This window comes from Schistocerca americana, chromosome 4 (genome assembly GCF_021461395.2).
Source record: "Schistocerca americana isolate TAMUIC-IGC-003095 chromosome 4, iqSchAmer2.1, whole genome shotgun sequence".
In the NCBI taxonomy this organism is placed as follows: Eukaryota; Metazoa; Arthropoda; class Insecta; order Orthoptera; family Acrididae; genus Schistocerca; species Schistocerca americana.
In genome coordinates, this window is record NC_060122.1 from 466,850,254 (window position 1) to 466,872,356 (window position 22,103).

Genomic DNA, 22,103 nt, shown 5'->3' on the forward strand with positions numbered 1-22,103 from the left:
AACTTTCTGTAATTTCTTTAGCTTTTTCTGCAATTCATAACTGTTTCACTGCAGTCAAGAGTCCACAAATGCTCCTAGAAATGGGCCACTATTCAAAATTTGGTTTCTAAATCTTTCTTATCACTACATAATCTGCCTGGAACTTTTCACTATCTTCAGGCCTATTCCATCAATACAACCTTCTTTAGTGGCTCTTAAGCCAAGTTTCTGCAATGAGTAAACTGTGCTCTGAGCATAATTCTATCATGCAGATTTTGCTTTCATTCCTTTCCCAAGGACCACGTTTCCAAATATTTATCCCTTCCTTCTTTTTATACTAATTAATTCCAATCATCCATTACAATTAAATGTCTCCCTCCTTCAACCAAACAATATTTTTCTTACTTTAAAAATCTCATCATCTGTAGAGCTATTAGCCACATACACTTTAACCGCTGTGGTGGCTCTTGGGTTTGACAATGCATCTACAACACTTAAATTATCAGACCTACTCCTGTTCGATTTTATATTGACAATGCTATACTGACCTGACCAAAAGTCTGCCTTTTCCTGCTATTATACATCACTAATTATAACTTCAATCTATCTATTTCTCTCTTCATATTCTCCAATCTATCAATCTTTTTAAGACTTCTAATATACCAAACTCTGACCCATAGAGTGCCAGTCTTTTTTTTTTTTAAATCTCGCTCAGAGGTTGAAATGGGGAATTATTTTAGTGAAGAGAAAGCAATCATCATTCAAACATACATTAGAGCTGCATGTCCTCAGGAAATACAATTCCTGACTTTATCCTTACTTTTAGCTGTATACAGCATCAACAGAACATCGCCACGATGGCTATGTTACAAGGCCAGATTAGTCAATTATCCGGATTATTGTTACTGCAAGAACTACAAAGGCTGTGACAACAAGAACAAAATGTGTTCTTATGGTAAATCAGAATGAAACCGGTGGAAATGAGAAGAAGCTGACTGCCCCTCCACTTTAACCTTCCCATAACAAATCTATCTCTCTCCCTCTGGAGACGGAATGAATAATTCCAAAAGCTAGAATTATTTTCTTCCATATTTGGATATGTCTACCGGCAGTACAAGAATTACACCTACAGGGCAGCCACTCTGTCTCTTATTTCTGTTTTTCTCAAGGCATTTTTCATTCTGATACAATTAAGACATTTAGCTTCTCACTAATGAATACAAACTGAAGCATTTTAACAGGCACTACTTTCAAGTGTATCTGCTAACTTTCATAAAAGTTAAAAACGTCCATTACATAACTGGCTGACTCTGTCCTCCTCATTACATGAATAAACTTTTCATGTGCAAAATGAAGATGTCAGAAATTTAACTGGAGACGAGCATGACCACTGCACTGAACTAACAAGCATGTTCAGTGTTATTTCACTCACCATACGACACAGAAATTTCTTTAATTTGAATACTTGGAACCAAGTAAGTGTGCTCCTGCAGATATTCTTTTCCAGACAGGCTCCTTAAGTGGCAACCCAAGTCACCTACCAAGTGCCGCTGATATAAAAGTAACTACACCCAAGTACAAATTCTAACATACAATAATGAAAAGGAGATATCACAAAAGCCCAACCAACAAAAACTTTGTACACATCAAATTTTGAATATCTTGGGAGTTTACAGCAGCAGTAATGGCAGGAAGTATGTCAAAGATCACAGGTCAGTCATCAATACAAGGGGACAGATGCAATACACTCTACCAACAGTAGGAAATTTCAAAGAGTTTAAAAACTACTTAAAGGCGAACCCTCAGGAAGTAAAAAAAATAATACTGGCTAGTTCCACATGGATGACAAAGAGAAAGCATGCAGACAACTTATGGAAGAAAATATGGAAATGCCTACAAGAGGTAGGTAATAAAACAAGGGTGTACCCAGTGAGGAGCTAGGGAGGGAAGCAGGCAGAAAAGTAATCGGAAGCTAAACTCTAATTCTGCTTCACCACACACACACACTTATATATTTAGTATCAGTTTGAAGAAAGTTGGAAAATGTAATTGATTCTGACTAGCAATAAAAAATATCATGGCCAATTTCTCATGTAATCTAAAAACTATTTCATCAGTCATATCCAAACTCTTCCTTTCTGTGACCTTGGATACTACCTTGAACCAAAATAATCTTTGCAGGCAATAATATCATACAGAAAGCCTGTAACACAGCATTTTCCAATACTTTTGTCTGTATAAGCAAGCTGAATTGGGATTAAAATTTCAAAACAAATTTTCAGCATCTCAATTTTGTAAGCCTCTGTCAAATATTACTTTAGAAAGCTATAGAAATTATGGTGTAACAGGTTGTTCCATCTCTTCCTCACAATCAGATGAAAGATGTTCATGTAAAAATGTTTACATAGTTAGTGCATAAAGAATTTTTTCTGCACACACACAGCGTTTGCCAATGTACAGACTGTGACACAAGAGCACAGAATGTTACCAAGGAACAACACCAACTGAGTGTCTTCACTTCCTGTGAATGGGTCACATATGCTTTGGCAATGCGGCTTGGTGATGTTTTGGAAGGCAGAGAACAAGAGGAGCAGAAAAAAAAAAATTACATGACAGAAGCCAAAGTGAGATATATGTCTTTCTCCTGTGTTCTGTTCTGAGATTCACATAAGATATGTTGTTCTGGATAATAAGATATTTGTCACCTAATGCTGTAACTGTTAAACACATGAACAACCAAATACAGAAAAGTTCTTCAGAAGTGGTTACATGATTTTGTAGTTAGTTTATATAGTCTGGAGCTCACTTAGAACCCGTGACCCTCTGCAGACAATGAAGTAGTCCCATAGTACAAGGAGCGGCACTGCATTGCAGGTCCACTGCACCCAGAAAACATGAGAAGGCAACCATAAAAATACTCCTGAACAATATTTGGGTGACAAATTGTTAATGAAGTTGTTGGTTCAGTTACACCTCTTAATTTGAGCCCATTAACACTTCACAGTGCTGTCAGCTGCACACCAAAACAATTACATTATTACTGTAAACACTTGTACCAGACAAAGGCAGCACTCTAAAATTATGCAGTATTACATTTTAAGTACTTTCAGTTAGATATTTAGCTATAATGACACCAAAAGTAATTCCCTTTCATAAAAATGCTGAAATCTTGGTGGCTGAAGCAGAAATATATTGATCCAAACTCCCAAATTATGCTTTACTACAAAACCAACTATCCTATTTGTCATACAATTTAATTTTGCACAACTCAGTGGGTAAGTAGGTGTCAGTTTCAAATCCATAAGCTTGAGATTTGGTTTTCAGTGATTCCTACAAATTTTATCACTTACTTTACCTCTGGGAATACTTTATATACGCGGAAGATGCCTAGCTGCACTGTGTCCCACATTAAGCTGTAAGTCTCCATTTAATTGGATGTGCAAGTCAGTGAAAGCAAGAGCACTAGGTCCACACCTGGTGAAGATCACTTTCTTCAAACCAACTTCTGGATTAATAGCAGCTTTACACTTTGGCCTACTTCCTCTATGAGTCTTCACATTTTCTAATTAACACAAAATAAATGTAATATGATAGGTTTCAGATATCTGATATTAACAACATTTATTTAATCAATATTTACAATGAGAATTAACACTAACTGAGTTGATTTCCATACAATTAGGACATGTTGATAGGATCAATCTTTGGATCTGAAACAAATAAAATAAAGTCAAATATAGTCACTGCTTAAAAGTACCTCAATTAATAACTAAAATGAGTAAGTTTTTCTGCTTTTCATATGAAAGTTACAATTAACACAAACCTGTGAACTTGAAAGCTGGGAATTTTGTCATATCTTCACCAGGCTTGCCACCAAACTGCTTTGCTACCTTTTCCAGTTCTGCTTTCCATTCACGTTCTATTTCAGGAGTCATATCCACTAATTTTCCTCCTGCTGCCCTGTGGAAGTATCAAAAATTAAGAAATGCAATGGCATAAAGCTATGAAAATCCTGGATGAGCTAAAATACACTAAATTCATTAATAAAATCTTACAAATGACTTGCACAATCAATAATAATCAAGCACATACAGGTGACAGATGGTGGTTTAAGTGTCAACTGGTCAAAAGAGACCCAGTTTTTATAAGAAATACTTCAGCAATGGTCAAAGCTTTTATGCAACTGAAAATTGTCATTCCACCTCTCTTCTTAATGCAATTATCTATTCCAAATTTCACACTGTCATTCATTGCTCTCAGCCTTGGTTTCATCTATGTCTTCCATTTTATCTGAAAGAATCAGGAACTGGCTATCAAAGTGCTGGAGGAAACATGTACATTCGCCTGAAGTTGTTTAAGGAAACCACGAAAAATGTTAACCAGAATGGTGAGGTATAAATTTAAACATGAATGCAATATGTTAACTGCTGTGGCAATGAATGGTGAGAATGAATGATTTCAGACATTCATACTGTTGAAAGAACTGACTGGCACTGCTTGTAAATCCAGTATACTGAAGTTAAACTGATTAATATAGGGCAAAGCTGCACGACATTCAACATTCTTTGACCACTAACATCATGTCACTGGAGGATAAAGTCAAACATGTGGCATCACAATGTTTGGACTGTTTTTGACCAAGTTTCAGTTTTAAACTGCATGCTATTATAATTCAACAGACAAAAATCTACTGGCTTCACTGATGGATGCACGAGCCCTGGATGCACTAGATCTGATGCCTAACCTGTAGCACTGGGAGGACATTGTCAGGTAACTACTAAATCACAACTATTTAGAAAGCTGCTGCTCTTTACTTTTGTACATGAAAATTTGCATTATTTATTTTACATATAAATGTTTTTAAGTTACATTACTTTTATCTTTATTTTAGGAAATGGGTGTTCATTTGTTCAGTCCTCTCCAGATGTCTAATTACAGTAATGTTCAATAAACATCAGGATACGCTACTATTCCAAATGCTGTCCACAATGTGCAAGATGCCTGTGCTTGGTGTTAATGTCTCGGGAACTTTAGTAACCTATAATTTACAAGCAACACACTGGCATAGGAACCTCTGGTAACCACCTCCCTGCATTAAAGACACAATGGACAATTACACCAGTCATCTTCAACCCAAGTGAATATCTAATCTGGTAATCACACATAATGTATTGCCGTAACTAAGTAACAAAATGAACCTCAGTAAAGGTTTTCAAAAATTATAAAGCATATAATGTACTAACAACACAACAAATAAGATTAAGAATCTCATTTGTGGAAATTTATAAGTATTGTGGAATTCTCTACACCAAATACCAAAGCAAACCATAAAGGAAAGGTAAAGCTGTCATCAAACCAAAAAGCTGGTTTGAACATCACATTGCAATCATTACCCATGGATGGCTCTATTAAAACTGGCATGCTATTGCATTCCTCCTACCATTGAACTTACTTATCCAGGCCAGTTATTTGCCAACCAACAGCAAGATGTGGATGTCAAACCACAGCCCAACTAGTCAACTTTCACATCTACAAATGCTTGTCAGAAGCAAAACAAATGATCAACAAAAAAGAATCCTAAGACCAACTGAGAGTATAAACACAGTTTTCTTAATCTGTAATCTGACACCACCAAGTCACACTGATTTTTACAGAGTATTCATTGTATTTGAAACAAGATACATTTACAATCTAACAAGACATCACCTGCATGTAGTATCTGAGAACAGCCTTATTAAAAGAGGAAGGGTGTAGATGACCTGTTAACATGAGACAGGCTCTATTATTATAGGAATACCCAAATGAAAATTTATCAAGAATCAGGCTAGATCTGTAGTATATTCTGTGTGTAACAGGGATACCATCATTCACAGCCAGTTGAACTAAAGGTGCTATACCTACACCTTCCTGTTTTGCATAAAAATTAGTCAATCCAGAAACAAGAAAATCACACACACACACTACACACAAAGCACGGGAAAAATTTTCACTGCCAGTATTTATCTGGCAAGGGGAGGAGAGGCAGTGGCATTCCTGATCACCAGACTTTGCGCCAATGTTCTGGTTTAAATACCAAACATCTCCGCAGTGTCTCATGAAGTGAAGGCATGACACTATTGGTGGTGGTCCTTCCTTCCACCACACACACACACACACACACACACACACACACACACACACACGTATGTAGTATTGCAAATATTGTAACAGAGCATGTTACAAATAAATAAATAAAAAATACACTACAAAGAAAGCGTGACAAGAAGTAGTGAACATCATTATTATAGCATTTATGGTCCAATAATTCATTTCCATACCAGTAAAAGCAGCAGGGGACTGTCTTTGAGGCATTGCAGGATTGTACCTACAACTTGCTTGGTTTTTATAGCTGATTTGTGGCTTGTGTGTAGCTCTGGAATTCCTTGAAGTTTGAAGTCAAACTCTTCTTAAAGACATTTAACATTTGTCTGCAAGCCTGTTGCTGCTTTTAAACCTGAGATATTATTCTCTCTTTTTAACAGCTTATTAATTTCCTCCTTAAACTACAGTGAATCCCCCCCCCCCCTCTTTTTTTTTATTGCGCTATTATTTTAGTCCATCACTAAACAGTAACATCTACAAATACCTCACAGTACTGTCAGCTGTAACCTGAATAATTGGAACTACTGTATTATTAATATTTTTATGAGCTCTCACAGGCATTAAGAGATTTCAGTTTCTATTCAAAATGCTGCCAACTACCACAGTAATCATTACAGCTGACACACCTGCATTACCAGTAGCCAATTTATCACCCTGCAGAGTGAACTGAAGGTCTAGATAGAGTGGTGGCACTGTCATTTATTTCTAAGCAACAGGGATGGAAAGCATTAATGGCATACACCGAGGTATTCTTGCAAATGAGACAGCACCACACACTACACAGTTATAAGTCAAAGCCTTCAACAGCACAATAATTAAACACTGACTGGCACTTTTGTTTGACAATACTCCTCTCAACACTTTAACATACTAACAGTGTAAAATCTGAGAGCCATTATTAACCACTGACTGCTTCCATTGTTATTTCATTTTTCATAAAAATCAAATGTACCATTTTGAAGCATCTCGTTCATGGATATGATGATTCATTTGTTCTGACATCTTTTAAGACCAGATACCACAGTCAGAATAATTTTTCTCAGAGTTCTCCTGTTAGCCTCGAAACACACTTCTGTGCAACAAAAGGTGTTGATTTTAAATACAAAACTGGTATTTCTTTGCACTGTTCAAAATATTGCAAATTAATGCCTAACACACTGGTCCATGTCATCAACGTAATTGATTTTCAATTTCGACCATATCCTTCTCAGCATCATTACCTCGTAATTTTATTTTGCACAACACTGACTTACTCTACTTAAATATTTTTTCTACACCTAGATGTTAGCACACGCACCCCTTTCTCCTTGGTAATAAATGTAATAAAGTTAACAGAAAGTATTTTCTATGAACAGTTTTCGTCTTTGCATTGCAAGATAACAATGTGCACTACTTTGAAATGGAACATGGTTTACCCAGTCACGTGACCGCGTTAGTTCCAGATGTGGCATAGTCTTTATTCCTGAAAAGCCTAGAAGTATTCTATTTCAAGAGTGTAGGTAATCCTAGTCCCTAGTTCATAAAGTCAATTTCCCAAGACAAAGTAGGATAAAGATTAAAGCACTCAGTCCAAAGGGATGCCTGTAGTTACAGGGTATTTTAATTGCATAACCCTAATTAGTATAGCAAATGCAGACTGAATCCACTATCTTAGCAATAGTTCTTTAACAATATATTCGTCTAGTTTAACCACTTTTTCCTCACATACTGTTTGTGTACTAGAATTTACTTCATCATATTTGCAGAAGAGAGAGTAGCTCAAGTAGTGTTCATGCAGAAAAATATGCAAATGGTTGCCAAGGATAAAGTACGTGATGCCACACATAAGTACAGATATTGTGCACTGAACATTGGGATCACATCTACTGTCTTTAGGCAGTAATTCTGTGGTGGTGAACATTGTGTTATCAGTAGCCTGATAGTGAACTATGAAGACTTTCAATCCTGCCGATAGCTGTATCCTTTTGGGACTTGTTAGTGGAACAGAGGTGACAGGAAGTTAACCTATGCAATTGAAATGAGTTTTTCTAAGCTATCAGTGGAATTTTCTTGCAACACCTTTACTCTCACAATGAACAAATGTCCCAAACATTGGCTGCTTGGCATTCTTAAGCATGGTAATTCTAAAGACAAGCCACCTAACTCCTAATCATTGCTAATTTGCAGCTTGTGCTTTACAATGCTATCTGCATTTTATTTGTTATTTAGATAAATAAACTCTGGCCCAACATGCTGGGGCTGGCAGTCATGTGTCCGTGAGATGTGCTTGCTTGTGTGTGTGTGTGTGTTTTTATTGACAAACGCTGTGGCCGTTAGCTATATGTGAGTGTCTTTCTTCTTTATGGTAAGTAGCAATCTGTATTTTTTCACATCCTCTGTTATACATCTTAAACTTCAAAGTATACCATTGTTCAATACACGTTACGTGAAAATTAGAAGGCAGACTGGGCCTCAAACGAGAAACACTGTCTGTCAAGAGCAGTGCACTACCAGTCTACATCTTTTCTCCACAAGCCACATTATAACGTGTGACAGATGGTAGTTCATACACCACTGTCATTTCCCCAATTCCAGGCATGAATTTTTCACACAAAGATCAACCGTTGCCAAGCCTCAGTGTGAGCTTGAATGTCTACTTCAACCTTCATGGTCTTTTGTGATACGTTTGTATAAAACAAAGGAGGAAGCAAAATCAATTGTCACCTTTCAATCTTATCAAGACCTTGGGCTCGGTATGCCACTTCAATCCTCATTTAAAAACATAACACAGAGGCAACCAAATGAACATTGAGTTATTTCAATTTCTGATTATGGATGTATGATATCAATGATCAATACATTCTACAATATATTCCTACACAAATGGCATACTTGTCACCACCCAAACAAAGATGTGTAAAGTAATACACAAGGTATTACACACAAACAAAGCATAATCTGTACATACCATACAAGTTAGTGTATATATATTCATTTTGAAGTTCTGTGTAGATTGTTTGGAAATACATCCAATACCTCTGCTAGTATCAAATACATTGTAATTTGGTGGAGGTCACAATGGAAAATCTCAACAGAGTGCCGCTAATGTAAGATACTGGAGGGTGTAAGTCTAGCAAAGGAGGGCAGATGTAAGCTACGAAATACAGCCCACATAAAATCGGAATATCATATCAAAACTGCACGGAATTTAATCTGAGTAGTGCTTTGAGCAACCACAGGCATTTGCCTTACGCAAATGGAGTTAATTTCACATAATCATAATTTTGCTGTGATCCTTGCACTCAAATTACACTCATGCTATTTTCTTCAAGTGGTTTCATATCTCGATACCCAAAAGGTAAGAACTGACTCCTCTGCAGCTGTTGACACATTAACAAAACCTAAAGAAATCTGGACTTTTTCATATAGTACCTGGAAGTGATAGGATTTCTATTGCTCCAAGAACTGGCTAAAAAGATTTTGTTGACCTGTCTGATAGCTTGGTTGTGGTGACAGACTGCCTGTAGCATATCTTGACGTCTATGATAGGTTGCAAGATGATAATTTGGTTGAGAGTTGGAGTAGCCAACGAATGTGAAAGCTAGATTTGCGAAGTTCTTGCCTTTACATCCTACAGAACGAAATGCTATTATATTCATTACGTTTCTAATTAATCACTACTCCAGGAACTTGATGCATTAGGGTGCAATGTAATACAAGTACATAATCTAGCTCCTTTCTATTTTAAATTCGTTTAATTTTTAGTACTTACTGGCTTCTCTTGGCATAATCTCTAACTTTATCGATGAATAACTGCTGAATCGGATCTGTAGCCTTCTGGAGGGCAGGTGCAACTATACCAAAATTGCGCCGAAGCAGAAGGGGGATGGCTTTCTTTGAACGCTGCAGAAAATGAGATGTGAGCATTCTGAAACGAGGGCAGAATTTTAAAGTTGGAACTCCTTAATACAGCCATTAGAGTGTAATAATACAAAAGAGCGACAGGGAAAGTCTTAAAAAGTATATGAGCTTTATTTCTCAGTGAATTACACAATTTATGATATACAATCGATTTCAGATTGTATCCACTAAAACCCACATCAATATATTTTTTCTAGTACCATACTCTTATTAAACACAAACTAATTTTCTAATAAACTTCTTACGTGCACAACTTATTTATCGCGATCACTTCCACCGAGAACGACCGCTATCAGATGCTCAGGCGCTAATGGCGGACGGGGAGCGGAACCACTCCGTTAGTGGCGTAGCAATTGTAAGAAAGAAACAACAGCTTAAATGCATATGGAAACAAATACAAAAATATATATTATTATTTATAACTCCAAAAATGCGTTCAAAACTGTCAAGTTTTGCTATATTTAGTTACGTCACTGATGTTTATAGTGTTTTCCTACGTCACAAGCAGCGTGGTAGAGGCGACCAATAGGAAACGTTGTTTCCTTTCATTCATCCATTCATTCATTTACTGACTGCGCTCGGCAGCCATAATCTTTGCGTTTTATGTTGTGATCAGTACTACAGAGCAGTGTGTGTGAGTGTGTGTGCGTGCGCGAGCGTGACGTACAAAGGTGGCTGTCATTAGCTGTGAGGACGCGTAAACCTAGAACAGTTCGAGCGACTTGCTGTGTTTGCTACTGAAAGGTGAGGCCGTTAAAAATTAGAACTAATCGTACACAACGTTTTCCTGACCGGGAAAATGGTTGTCATCTATTAATAAATTGAAAAGCCCGTAAGAAACTCGTACCATCTCTGTAATTTCCCAACATTTACATCGTATGTCTTGTGTGATACGTAGAACATGCCTTGCGCGAAGACACGCGGTTTCCGCGTCAACAATGAACATTGTTTATCTGTGCTTCCAGGCACCGGGCGGCATCGCATACTCTCATTATCAAAGGAACTGTATTCATTTTAGTTTCTAATATGACTGTATAGATACCAATTGTAAAATCTGAGCTTGTTGTAAGAGGTTTTTTTCCAGTTGTACACTTTTTTGTGACCTCTTCGAACTTTGGTAAATGTCTATTTCTACTGACGCAGAATTGTAAAATAGATCGGCGAACGTCCACACAGCAATAAATGAAGTAATTTGGTTTTGTATCGCTGTTGGAAAAGCATGTCGTGCACATGACTTCAGAAAAACCTGTTATGTATGGGTCTGAATATGTAAGTTTTATGTCTGTACTTATATACGTGAAAACTGTTTTCTGACAATAATAATTGCCGGCTGGCGCAGTCCTCGAGACGCGGGGAATCATGTTCACAGGAATCGGAGAACACATCCGGTCAATCTGAATTTTGTTTTCTGTGGTATCTGACTGAAAAGTGGTAGGATTCCTTTATCAGCTACATGGGAGGATCGTTCCACTACTCTTGTCCAACAAATCCACAGAAGCATCGTTAAATATAATGTCGACTTCTTGTGTAAGGTTCATAAAACTGCTAGGTAACTCGAATTTTCATCCCATGTCTTCTTCAATATATTAAAATTTTGTTGCTCGAAAGTAACCAGACACACACATAAAAATAAATTCACAATAAGAAATCTAGAACACACTAATTTTGATGTGGCTAGAGAATTTGACATTTAGGAAACAATGGAAATGATGCGTCCCCGTAAATAAATAAATTTAAAACAAAATGGCAGTGTCTAAGCAAACAGGAATTTGTGAGGAAATGAGGTAATGACGACAATTCGGGATAGACAACTGCTGTACATCTGTGTATATTCCGAGTCATTTATATTGTATATTTATGCACGATATTAATTTTGTCTGTCGAATGTTAATCACCATTAAAGTTAAAACAACGATACGCGAGTTCTTTTGAACAACTGTGTTTAATCAAATGTATAAATCTGTGAGAAACAACGGTAGCAGTATATGACGACATGTAGGGACATACCATAGAAAAGTAACATACATGTTACGACCAATTTTTTTTTTTTTTTTTTTTTTTTTTTTTTTTTTTTTTTTGGGGGGGGGGGCGGGGGGGGGCGTGTGGCCAGAAAACTTGTTGAATTAGGTTACAATAGATACAACCATCGATGACTAAACTGTTGGACTACGGTGTGACGTTGCATAACTTTGGCGGTTTTACAATTATCAGGTCAAAAGTCACAGGTGGTGGCTGCTACTGCGTGGAATTCCGAAGAATGTCGATATTCGACGTGATAGAGTTACATCTGCCTACAATACTGCAAGCTTTCGGTGCGCACTCTTGAAGTAGGTTCTGACGCATTATAATTGCAGGAAGCTTTGAAGGGTGTACAACAACACTGATGTTTCTTCTAGCTAACACTCTATTTAAATAATGAGTAGTAAAATTGTAATGTCATACAAGCGCAAATAGTGTGTGTGTGTGTGTGTGCGTAAGAGAGAGAGAGAGAGAGAGAGAGAAAATTCCCTATCCCTAATCACATTGGCTGAGATGTGGGGCGTACTAACGTCCAATCGCCAAAAAGTGAAAGTATCTGGTGTTACCGAAGTTTCGAATATTAAATTACTGATATAGGGAACCGAATCTGTTATAGCATCACTGCAATCATTTTTATGAGCTAACGCTATGCAGCCAATTCGCCCTACCGTAGCCGAAGCTCGTAATGTCTTAACAGGCTTCCTTCCTACTATCATACAGTCTTCCAGTGAATTCAGTCGAAGCATTCTGTGGCACAACTTTGATTTGCGGTGGGCCTGCTTCATATGCTTAACAGTCTCTTGTAGCTGGCTGAAGAAATTGAGGTTCCGTTAAGTTTTCAAAGCTCACCTTCCAAATACCTTGCACTTCCAGTTGATGAATCATCTTATTTCGTTGTAACATGTTTGTTATCTTGCACCTTCATCTATATTCGCCGCCAATGTTTCATCATAGAATGTCGATTCATTTCTCTGGCCCATCAATTTTTTTCTCTCAGTTGCTCCTTCAATTTTTCACTTTAGAATCATAGTTCTTTTTGTAAGAAGTTTCCGATGAGCTTCTTTCCTCAAACATTCTTTATAGTTGTATAGGTTAAATGGCAACTGTCATTTTTGCAACGGTAGCTATGTAACCTATGTAACTTGGATATCTTCAGCTGTGAAAGAAAGAATCCGAGGAACGAAGACGACATGTATTCTGTGTAGTGTCTCTTAATTTCGAGCTTAACGCGCCCACAAAGCTTTTAACATTATTTTCTACGACCACATTTCAAATGTTTCCAGCGTTTCTTCTCCCTTTTTCATGTACACCACGTTTCACTTTTATATAAAGCTCCCCTCCAGGCGTAATTATAGCAACTTCTTACCCAGTTTGTAGTTAATATTTGATACAAGCTGTCGTAGAGGCAGTTATCAGGTGGCAGCACTCATGATAAAAGGCATTCTTCGTTTTGCTGATATTTCACTGTCTCTCCAGTACAGCGGCAGTAACCAGTAAACTTCACAGAAAAATTTTGAAAGTAGGCCTGAAAATAAGATTTACATAACGTGTAACCAATTACGGAAACCAAAAATTATACAAATTAACAATGGAGCCACAGACCAATAAAGAACTTTTTGCATACTGTGCAGCTGTAGTTAACAACTTTGATCGTCAGCGAATTAAATAAACCAAAGAGAAAAAGTTGCCTGTAGTGGTTTCGGTACTCAAGCGTTTGAAAAGGAAAGTTACAGTCGCTTCGTATTACCAACTGTGACTAGCCGCATTGAGACATGGACTTTTAATTCGAAAACCTTTCAAAACCTGAGAGCAGCGCAGCGAGAAATTGCGGGAATTATTAGAAATATGGACTTACCAGGGGAGAGAAGTAGGCAGAGAAATGGACTAGGGGACAGACTAGAGGAAAATGTAATTACTGCTTCAATTAATACTAAAGTGAGCTATGCATTTGGCCAACGAAAGGGTGGTAAATGGACCAAGCTTTTCTTCGCGGGATTCTAGCCTAGGAAATAATAAATTAACAGAGATGCCAATCCAATGGATGGTGAGTGAATAACTACACACGTGGACGTGCGTACCTAAGAGCATTATACATGGAGATGTCTGAAGGGACAAGGGAGTCTTTATCTAACAATAGCTGAAAGACGTCTTAGCCACCATATTCAGTTTTCTACTTACCCAAAAGGAGCATAGTTACCTTGTGGACAAGGCAGAAGTTCTCTACATAGAGCAGTTTTCAAGAAAATTCTCACTTTTTTATGGAAATGGCGTAGGTCGCATGCAATACACACAGTACATTTCGTTTGCACTTCTGCCACGTGAAGAATGGCGGCCGTGTTCTACAGCTGGTGTAAGAACATAAAAAAGAAGTCTCCTTTCCGCAAGTGCCATTGTGCTATGTCACAAGTAATACTCCCGTTTCCAGTAAGTGATGTTATATCTCTGGAATGGCTTTCTTTGTACCCTTCTCTGAAGCTTTCACGTAGTTTGATATTCTACGTAGTAGCTCAAAATATTGCATATCCAATTTGAATTCACATCGCGGAGTGTTCTTTTCGTGATTTAGTTTTCTACCAGCAGCGATGTTGTTGATGGCGAATTTCAAACATATGAATACCAGGTCAGTAGTCCACTTCAAGAAAGTTATCAGACTTTACCGAGATTGATACCAACACGTCGCTCGGATTGGAAAACAGAGACGCTGCCTCAGGTATTCAGACTCTAGTTTATGCGGACCTTAGAGGGTCCTAAAGTGAATGTTTTCATAGGAAAAGCAAAAGTAAAATTTTGCCAAACGAACTTAAAAAGAAGACGTAAGAAATTTTGTTGTAACATAATGTCAGAGAAGAGATCAAAATAGTCTGTTCATTCGCTCAGTGCCCATATTGACACCGGAGTGGAGAACGACAGAAAAATTGTCGAAATACTGAATTATATCTCCCGAAAATGTTTCGTCGCAGAAGATCATAATACGGGTCTTCCTACCGCTGTCGCACTGACGCCGAAATGGCAGATAATGATAAGCGACCCCAAAATAGAAAATAAAAAGATCTCAGTAGTGGAAAGGCAGTTCATCTGAGAGGTTGTACAGTGGCCATGCGAAAGAACATGCCTCCCCTCCTAGCAGTTGTTTATGGTTGGCCACTGGAGCATCAAAGGATACTCAGCGGTTGGAAAAAAAAAAAACAGATAAATCCCGTTTTCATGGACGGTCATAGGGTAAATTAGAGACTTATACCGATGTTGTAGAATTATGGAACATTTGTCATTCTCACGCATTATGACGTTTTCTGGGGACGAAAATCTGCTTCCTAAAAGTCAACTTGAACTCCGGAAACAGAGGACCGCTCTGTTCGTCCATGATATCCAGAGCGCCGTAGATAAAGGCGATAAGATGATCCCGTGTTCTTTCACTTCCGGAATGAATTCGATAGTTTCGCGCAGTCGTTTAGTGAACAAAATGCGGCCATTTACCAAGTGGTGGAAGAGATTTGTGGCAAGAGTTCCTGACATACAACACGCCATTCTTGACGAAACAGAATCGACAGATGTGGCGGTAATTTCGGGAATACACTGAGCAAGTTTAAATATCTACATCAACATGTTTACTCTGCAAGTCACAATTACGTACGTGGCAGAGGGTTATCGAACCACCTTCAAGCTATTTCGCAACCGTTCCACTCGTAGAACAGCGCGCGGGAAAAATGAACGCTTAAATCTTTCCGAGCGATCTCTGATTTCTCTTATTTTATTGTGATGATCCATTTTCCCTCTGTTGGTGGGCGCCAGCAAAATATATTTTCAGTCTGTGGACGAAGTTGTTGATAGACATTTCATGAGAAGATCTCGCCGCAACGAAATCGCTTTTGCTTATGATTACCACCCCAATTCGCTTATGATATCCGTGACATTCTTTTCCCTATTTCGCGATGATACCAAACGCGATGCCCGTCTTTGAACTTTTTGGATGTCCTTTCTCAGTCCCATCCGCTGCGGATCCTACATAGCACAGTAATGCTCTAGAAATGGGCGGACAGATGTGGTGTAAGCAGTCTCTGTAGTAGTCCTGTGGCATTTGCTGTGTGTTCAGTGAATAACTCGTAGTCCTTGATTTGCTTTCCACACAACATTATCTATGTGACAGCTCCAATTTAAATTATTCGTTGTTGCAATCCCCAAGAATTTGGCAGAGCTTACAGCCTATAGATTTGTGTGATTTGTCTTGTAATCGAAATTTAGCGGGTTCGTTTGAGTAGTTACGTGGATGGACTCCACACTTCTCGTTATCTAGAATCAATTGCCAATTTCCGCAACATACCAGTATCTTGTTTGAATCGTTTTGCAATTTGTTGTGATCATCTGATGACTTTATAAGACGGTAAATGACAGTATCAACTACAAAAATTCTAAGAGGGCTGCTCAGATTGCCTCCTATATCGTTTATGTAAATCAGGGACGGCAGAGGGACTATAACACTTCTTTCGGAAACGCCAGATATTACCTCTATTTTACTAGATGACTTCCGTCAATTACTACGAACTGCAACTTTTCTGACAGAAAATCACGAATCTAGTCGCACAACTGAGACATACTCCATAGGGACGCAATTTGGTTAGAAGTCGCATGTGAGGAATAGTGTCAAAAGCCTTCTGAAAATATATAAAAAAAGGAATCCATTTGACATCCACCGTCGATATCACTCATTACTTTGTGAGAATAAAGAGCTAGTTGAGTACCACAAGAACGAAACCCGCCCGGTTAACCGTTCGGCCTAACGCACTGCTTTCTGGGCGGGAAGGTCCCCGGCACGAATCCGTCGGCGTATTAGTGTCGAGGTTCGGTGTGCCGGCCAGTCTGTAGATGGTTTTTAAGGCGGTTTTCCATCTGCCTCGGCGAATGCGGGACGGTTCCCCTTATTCCGCCTCAGTTGCACTGCGCAAACACTTTCTCCACGTACGCTTACACAATGATTACTCTACCATGCAAACATTGGGGGTTACACTCGTCTGGTGCGAGACGTCCCCGGGAGTGTCCACAGGGAGCCGAACCGCACAATAACCCTGGGTTCGGTGTGGGGCGGCGGTGGGGTGAGTGGACTGTTGTGGGATTGTGGACCACTGAGGACTACGGCGGTGACGAAGCCTCTCCGTCGTTTCTAGGTCCCCAGTTCCATACAATACCACAGGAACGATATTTTATGAATTAGTGTTGGCTGTTTGCCGATAAATCGTTCTGTTCGAGATAACCCGTCATGTTCGAATACAGTATATGTTCCAAAGTCCTACTGCAAATCGACGTTAGAGATATGGATCTGTAATTCATCGGATTAATCCTATTTCATTTCCAATCTGTATGTAAGGAACTTTCGACGAGCGATCGGTTGTATATGATTGCTAAGTATTGGGCTGTTGTATCAGCATACTCTGAAAGGAACTTAACTCGTGTACAATCTCAACCGGAGGCCTTGCCTTTAAGTGATTTAAGCTGCTTCGCTACACCGAAGATATCCTACTTAGAAATTACTCATGTTGACAGCTGTTCTTGACTCGAATTCGGGAATATTTTCTTTATATACTTTGGTGTAGGAATTTCGGATGGCCATTATTGTTAATGAACTAGTGGCTAACGTTGGAGGTTCTCTGAGGCTACTCGCGGGCGATGCTGCTGTCTGAAAATCGAGAAGTCTTCAGCGAAACGCTGGATGACTTGCCGAGGGTGGACGATTGGTGATGGGCATAAAGAGGCGAAGTAATCAACTACTGTTCGACGGAATGCCCTCTTTTTTTAGCCGCTTGCGTTCCCGTTTGTGTTTGCCGTCTGAGTTATCGGCCGTTTTTGCGAATGATGAGCGGACTGTCGACCGCGTTTTCTTTTTATCCGTCGTAGCAATATGGCGAAGGCCATTAATTTTTAGTTCTGAACCTCCGTTTTTCTATGGCGTATTTTATAGACCTTTCTCCACGTCCCTGTTTTAAGCTGTCTTCTCTTCCATCGATTGGGATTGACATGTAGTCGTTCTTAACTCCTCTCTTCGTTTTCTACAATTTTGACATGTGCGTGTATGATCCTAGTTGCTTTTGCGCCCCAAAACAAAACAAAACTGTTTGATTAAACAAATGCCGACGTATCACTGGAAACAGTAACCACCGTAAAATGCCTAGGAGAAACAATCCGGATCCCCCTATAGTGAAATGACCACATAAATCAAAGCAGATTCCAAGCTGAGATTCATTGGGAATCTTAAGCAAATGCAATTTATTCCCGAAAGAACTTGGTCAGTGGATTGCTGATTATTGCACCTCACCCTGGTACACTTCCCATACTAGATTCATAAAACAGGGAGAAGATCCAACGAGGAGCGGCGCGTTTCGTCAAGAGTTGGTTTAGTTGACAGCAGAGCGTTGCAGGGATGTTCAGCGAACTCTAGCGGCAGACACTGAGAGAGAGGCGTGTGCATCACGGCGAGATTTACTGTTAAAATTGCGAGAGCGTAAATTTCAAGAAATTCCTCCCACGTACAAATCGCGAAATGGCCATTACAGAAAATAAATAAAAAATAAACACGAAGGAATTAGAACTCATTCGGAGCTATATTGATCGCCTTTCTTTTCAGTATTCGTGGACAGAGTAGGGAAGGGTTCAAAGATAGTGGTTCCACAACAACCCTCCGCCACATCGTAAATGTGGGTGATGGGTTACAAGAGTAGATGCAGAGATTCGGAACCGAATATTTGAGGCGCTACAAGGTCCTGAACAGCTTGTGTTTCATAACAAATAGCTGCTTGCCACATAGCCATTGGTGTCGTTTCTTTGAAAATCGTCCGTGATGTGTCCATGGTGGAATTTGCAACCTCTTACAGTTCATGACTGCTTGTCGAACATGGAGCATTTCTCGTTACAGGAATTGCGGACATGCATGTAACAGAAGGTGTAGTGCCCAGGAAGTCCAACGAATGTAGGCCTATAGAGAAAAATTTGATTACAGAACACCCGTCAACTTGCCCATGAAAGACGCACTCCAAAGAATGCTGGATGGAGGATACTGGTGGACCGATAATTACACCACTGTCATAAAATAATTGGTGCAACCAAAGAGGCTGACTAAATTTCAGCGTCCAAACCTGTCAACGGATCATGCAGCTCAATAATCCACTGACAAAATAACACAGTTTGTATTAATCACAGATGGCTTTTTTTTTCAAGTTCGATTTTCCGTACAGGATATGCTCAAGTGACGACGTTTTTGATGTCGCAATAGCCACATAGCCAAAATCATACGCCACGCTCGTCTCAGAAAACCAGCAACAATTCTCAAGCAACTGAAGGGCAAGAATCTTAAAAGGTCAACTGACAGACCTTCTTAGCTAACACCTACCCGTTTCGTTGGTGCGGGTGACTTATATGTTTGTGAGCAATATTCTCTATCCGAAATATACTCTATGGGTAACAAATCAGGGGAGAGGACAGATATGTCCAGGATCCGTACATTGCTGAAGGCTTTGTTTGCGGTTGATCCGCAGTGTGGGGTCTTGACCTGGTCAGGAAGGGTTTAACATTCTTGCCACTTAATGTTAAACATTCAGCATATTTTCAACCAGTAGCAAGTCAAACCTACTGCCGTATCCAGTAGGATCCCACACCATAATTCCTTTGGATGAAACAGAGACCTGTCACCATCTGGTTCATGGACACGTTGTCGTCGATCTGGGCACCATTAAAAAGCACAATTGATCGCTGAACGCCACAGAATGTGTGCCCAAGTCGACTCTCTCTACACCATGCAAGCTTATGTTGCCTGTGGTATGACATCAAAGGTAAACGTAGCATTGCAAGTAGAGATTCCAACCTAGCTTTCGGAAATCTTTTCCCGGCGGGTCGTGGTGACACACTGCCTGTAACCTCCTCCCAAATTTCAGTTGTCATCTGTCTGCTCGTCAGTGCCATTCGAACAATCGTAATACATACGCGTGGTGTAGTCGTTCCTAATCTTATTAGCGCTCATTGGTTTTTGATGTCGCAATAGCCACATAGCCAAAATCATACGCCACGCTCGTCTCAGAAAACCAGCAACAATTCTCAAGCAACTGAAGGGCAAGAATCTTAAAAGGTCAACTGACCCACTCGGTTCGCAGTCTCTGCACCACAGCCAAATGTCTGTGCAGTCTGCCTGTGTGATTCTCTCATATTCCTCATGCCAGTGATTCGACTTTAGAAGTCCGGAAGATGGCGATGGCGTCCTCTGGGCCTGGACCTGAAAAGTTCCAGCAACGTTAGAACATACCAAACAGGCATCACATACACCATTAATCATCCGTAGGAATGACTCTTTTTGTACCGAAAATAGCTCGCACTTTTTAAAAGTGACGAGACTTCTGACTGGTTCGATACGGCCTGTTACGAATTCCTCTCTGTGCCAGTCTCTCTTTCTCAGAGTAGCACTTACATCTGATGTCCTCAATTATTTTTTGGATACTTTCCAATCTCTGGCTTCTCCTATAGTTTTTACTCTCTGCAGCTCTTTCTACAGTACCAAGGAAGTTATTCCCTCATTTCTCTTAAAACGTCCTATCATCGTGTCGCTTCTTGTTGTCAGTCCGATTCTGCGGAGAACCTCCTCATTCGGTATATGATGACCACCCAATTTTCAACATCACATCTCAGATGCATCGGTTTTTTATCTTTTCCGGTTTTCCCAAAGTCCATGATTCACTACCATATAATGCTGTGCTCCAAACGTTCGTTTGCTGAAATTCCTTCCTCAGATTAAGGTCGATGTTTGATACTAGCAGACTTCTCTTGGCCAAGAATAGTCTGTGCAAGTGCTAATCCGCTTTTTATGTCGTCCATGCTTCGTCCGTCACGTGTTATTTTACTTGAAAGGTAGCAGAATTACTTAATTTCGTCTACTTCGTGATCCCCAGTCTTTATCTTATGTTTGACGGTAATCTCATTTCTGTAACCATTATTACTTTCTTCTTCCTTCTATTTACTCTCAACCATGTTCTGTACACAGTAGACTGTCCATTCATTCAACACATCCTGTAATTCTTCTTCACTTTCACTGAGGGCAGCAATGTCATCAACGAATCTTTATTATTGATATCCTTTCACCCTGATTTTAATCCCAGCACGGCAGCTTTCTTTCATTTACGTCATTGCTTCTTCGATGTATAGACTGAATAATATGGGCAACAAACCGGATCCTCGTCTTACTGCCGTCTTGTGTCTTGTACATATTTTGTATTACCCATCTTTCCCTATATCTTACTCCTATTTTTCTCGAAATTTCGAATATCTAGCACCATTTCACATTGTCGAACGCTTTTACCTGGTCGACAAGTCCTTGGTTCCATTATTAATCGCGGCAAAATTGCGTCTTTGATGCCCTTACCTTTCCGAAAGCCAAATTTATCGTCATCTAATAGATCCTCAGTTTTCTTTCCCATTCTTCTGCATATTATTCATATCAGCAACTCGGATGTGTGAGCTGTTGATGTGATAGTGCGATATTTCACGCTCATCTGCCCCTGCAACCTCACTAGTCGTTTGGTGTCCACTTCTCCCAGTGGAGTTAGCAATTTCGAAGGAATAGTATGTCCCTTCTGCTTTATTTGATCGCAAATCTTCCAAAGTTCTGTTGAATTTTGACTCATACTGGATCGCTCATGTCTCCCCCCCCCTTTTTTTTATTACTTCGCCGAAAGTCGCTTTGACGATTCTATGTAGTGAATCAGTCCTTCCAACGATCATTTCTTTTTAGATTTCTCCACGTTTTTCTTGTTGCCATTTCACTATGGCTTCCCTGCATTTGTTACTCATTTCATTGCTAAGTGACTTCTCCGAACATTTTTGTACTTCTTTTGTCGATCAATTGAAGCATTTCCTCTGTTACCCAAGGTTTCTTCGCAGTTACCTTCCTTGTACCTGTGTCTGCCTCCCCAACTCCTGTGATTGCCCTATTTAGAGACGTCCATTCTTCTTCAGTTGAACTGCCTACTGCGGGATTCATTCTCGCAATATATTTATAGTCTCAAAGAGCTTCAAACGCATCTCATGAATCCTCA

At 39.4% G+C, this 22,103-nt stretch overlaps 2 protein-coding genes across 3 annotated transcripts in view; one reads left to right on the top strand and one right to left on the bottom strand.

The window, feature by feature from the left end:
* Nucleotides 1–3,583: 3,583 nt before the first annotated feature.
* LOC124613865 (ATP synthase-coupling factor 6, mitochondrial) lies at nt 3,584–10,423 on the bottom strand. Its single transcript, XM_047142593.1, has 4 exons — nt 10,266–10,423; nt 9,872–10,027; nt 3,803–3,939; nt 3,584–3,689 (listed from the first exon to the last, which is right to left on the bottom strand). Exons 2-4 carry the CDS (start codon nt 10,024–10,026, stop codon nt 3,658–3,660), a joined length of 324 nt encoding a protein of 107 aa, XP_046998549.1. The 5' UTR covers nt 10,027; nt 10,266–10,423; the 3' UTR covers nt 3,584–3,657.
* Nucleotides 10,424–10,597: 174 nt separating this feature from the next.
* The window catches only part of LOC124613864 (ETS-like protein pointed), an 816,307-nt gene continuing 804,801 nt past the window's right edge, over nt 10,598–22,103 (top strand). Inside the window, exon 1 of one of the 2 annotated variants that reach the window (XM_047142590.1) lies at nt 10,598–10,764. The gene's annotated coding sequence lies outside the window, so the exon portion shown is untranslated. The remainder of the gene's footprint in view (nt 10,765–22,103) is intronic. The other variant, XM_047142591.1, reaches the window with a different exon arrangement.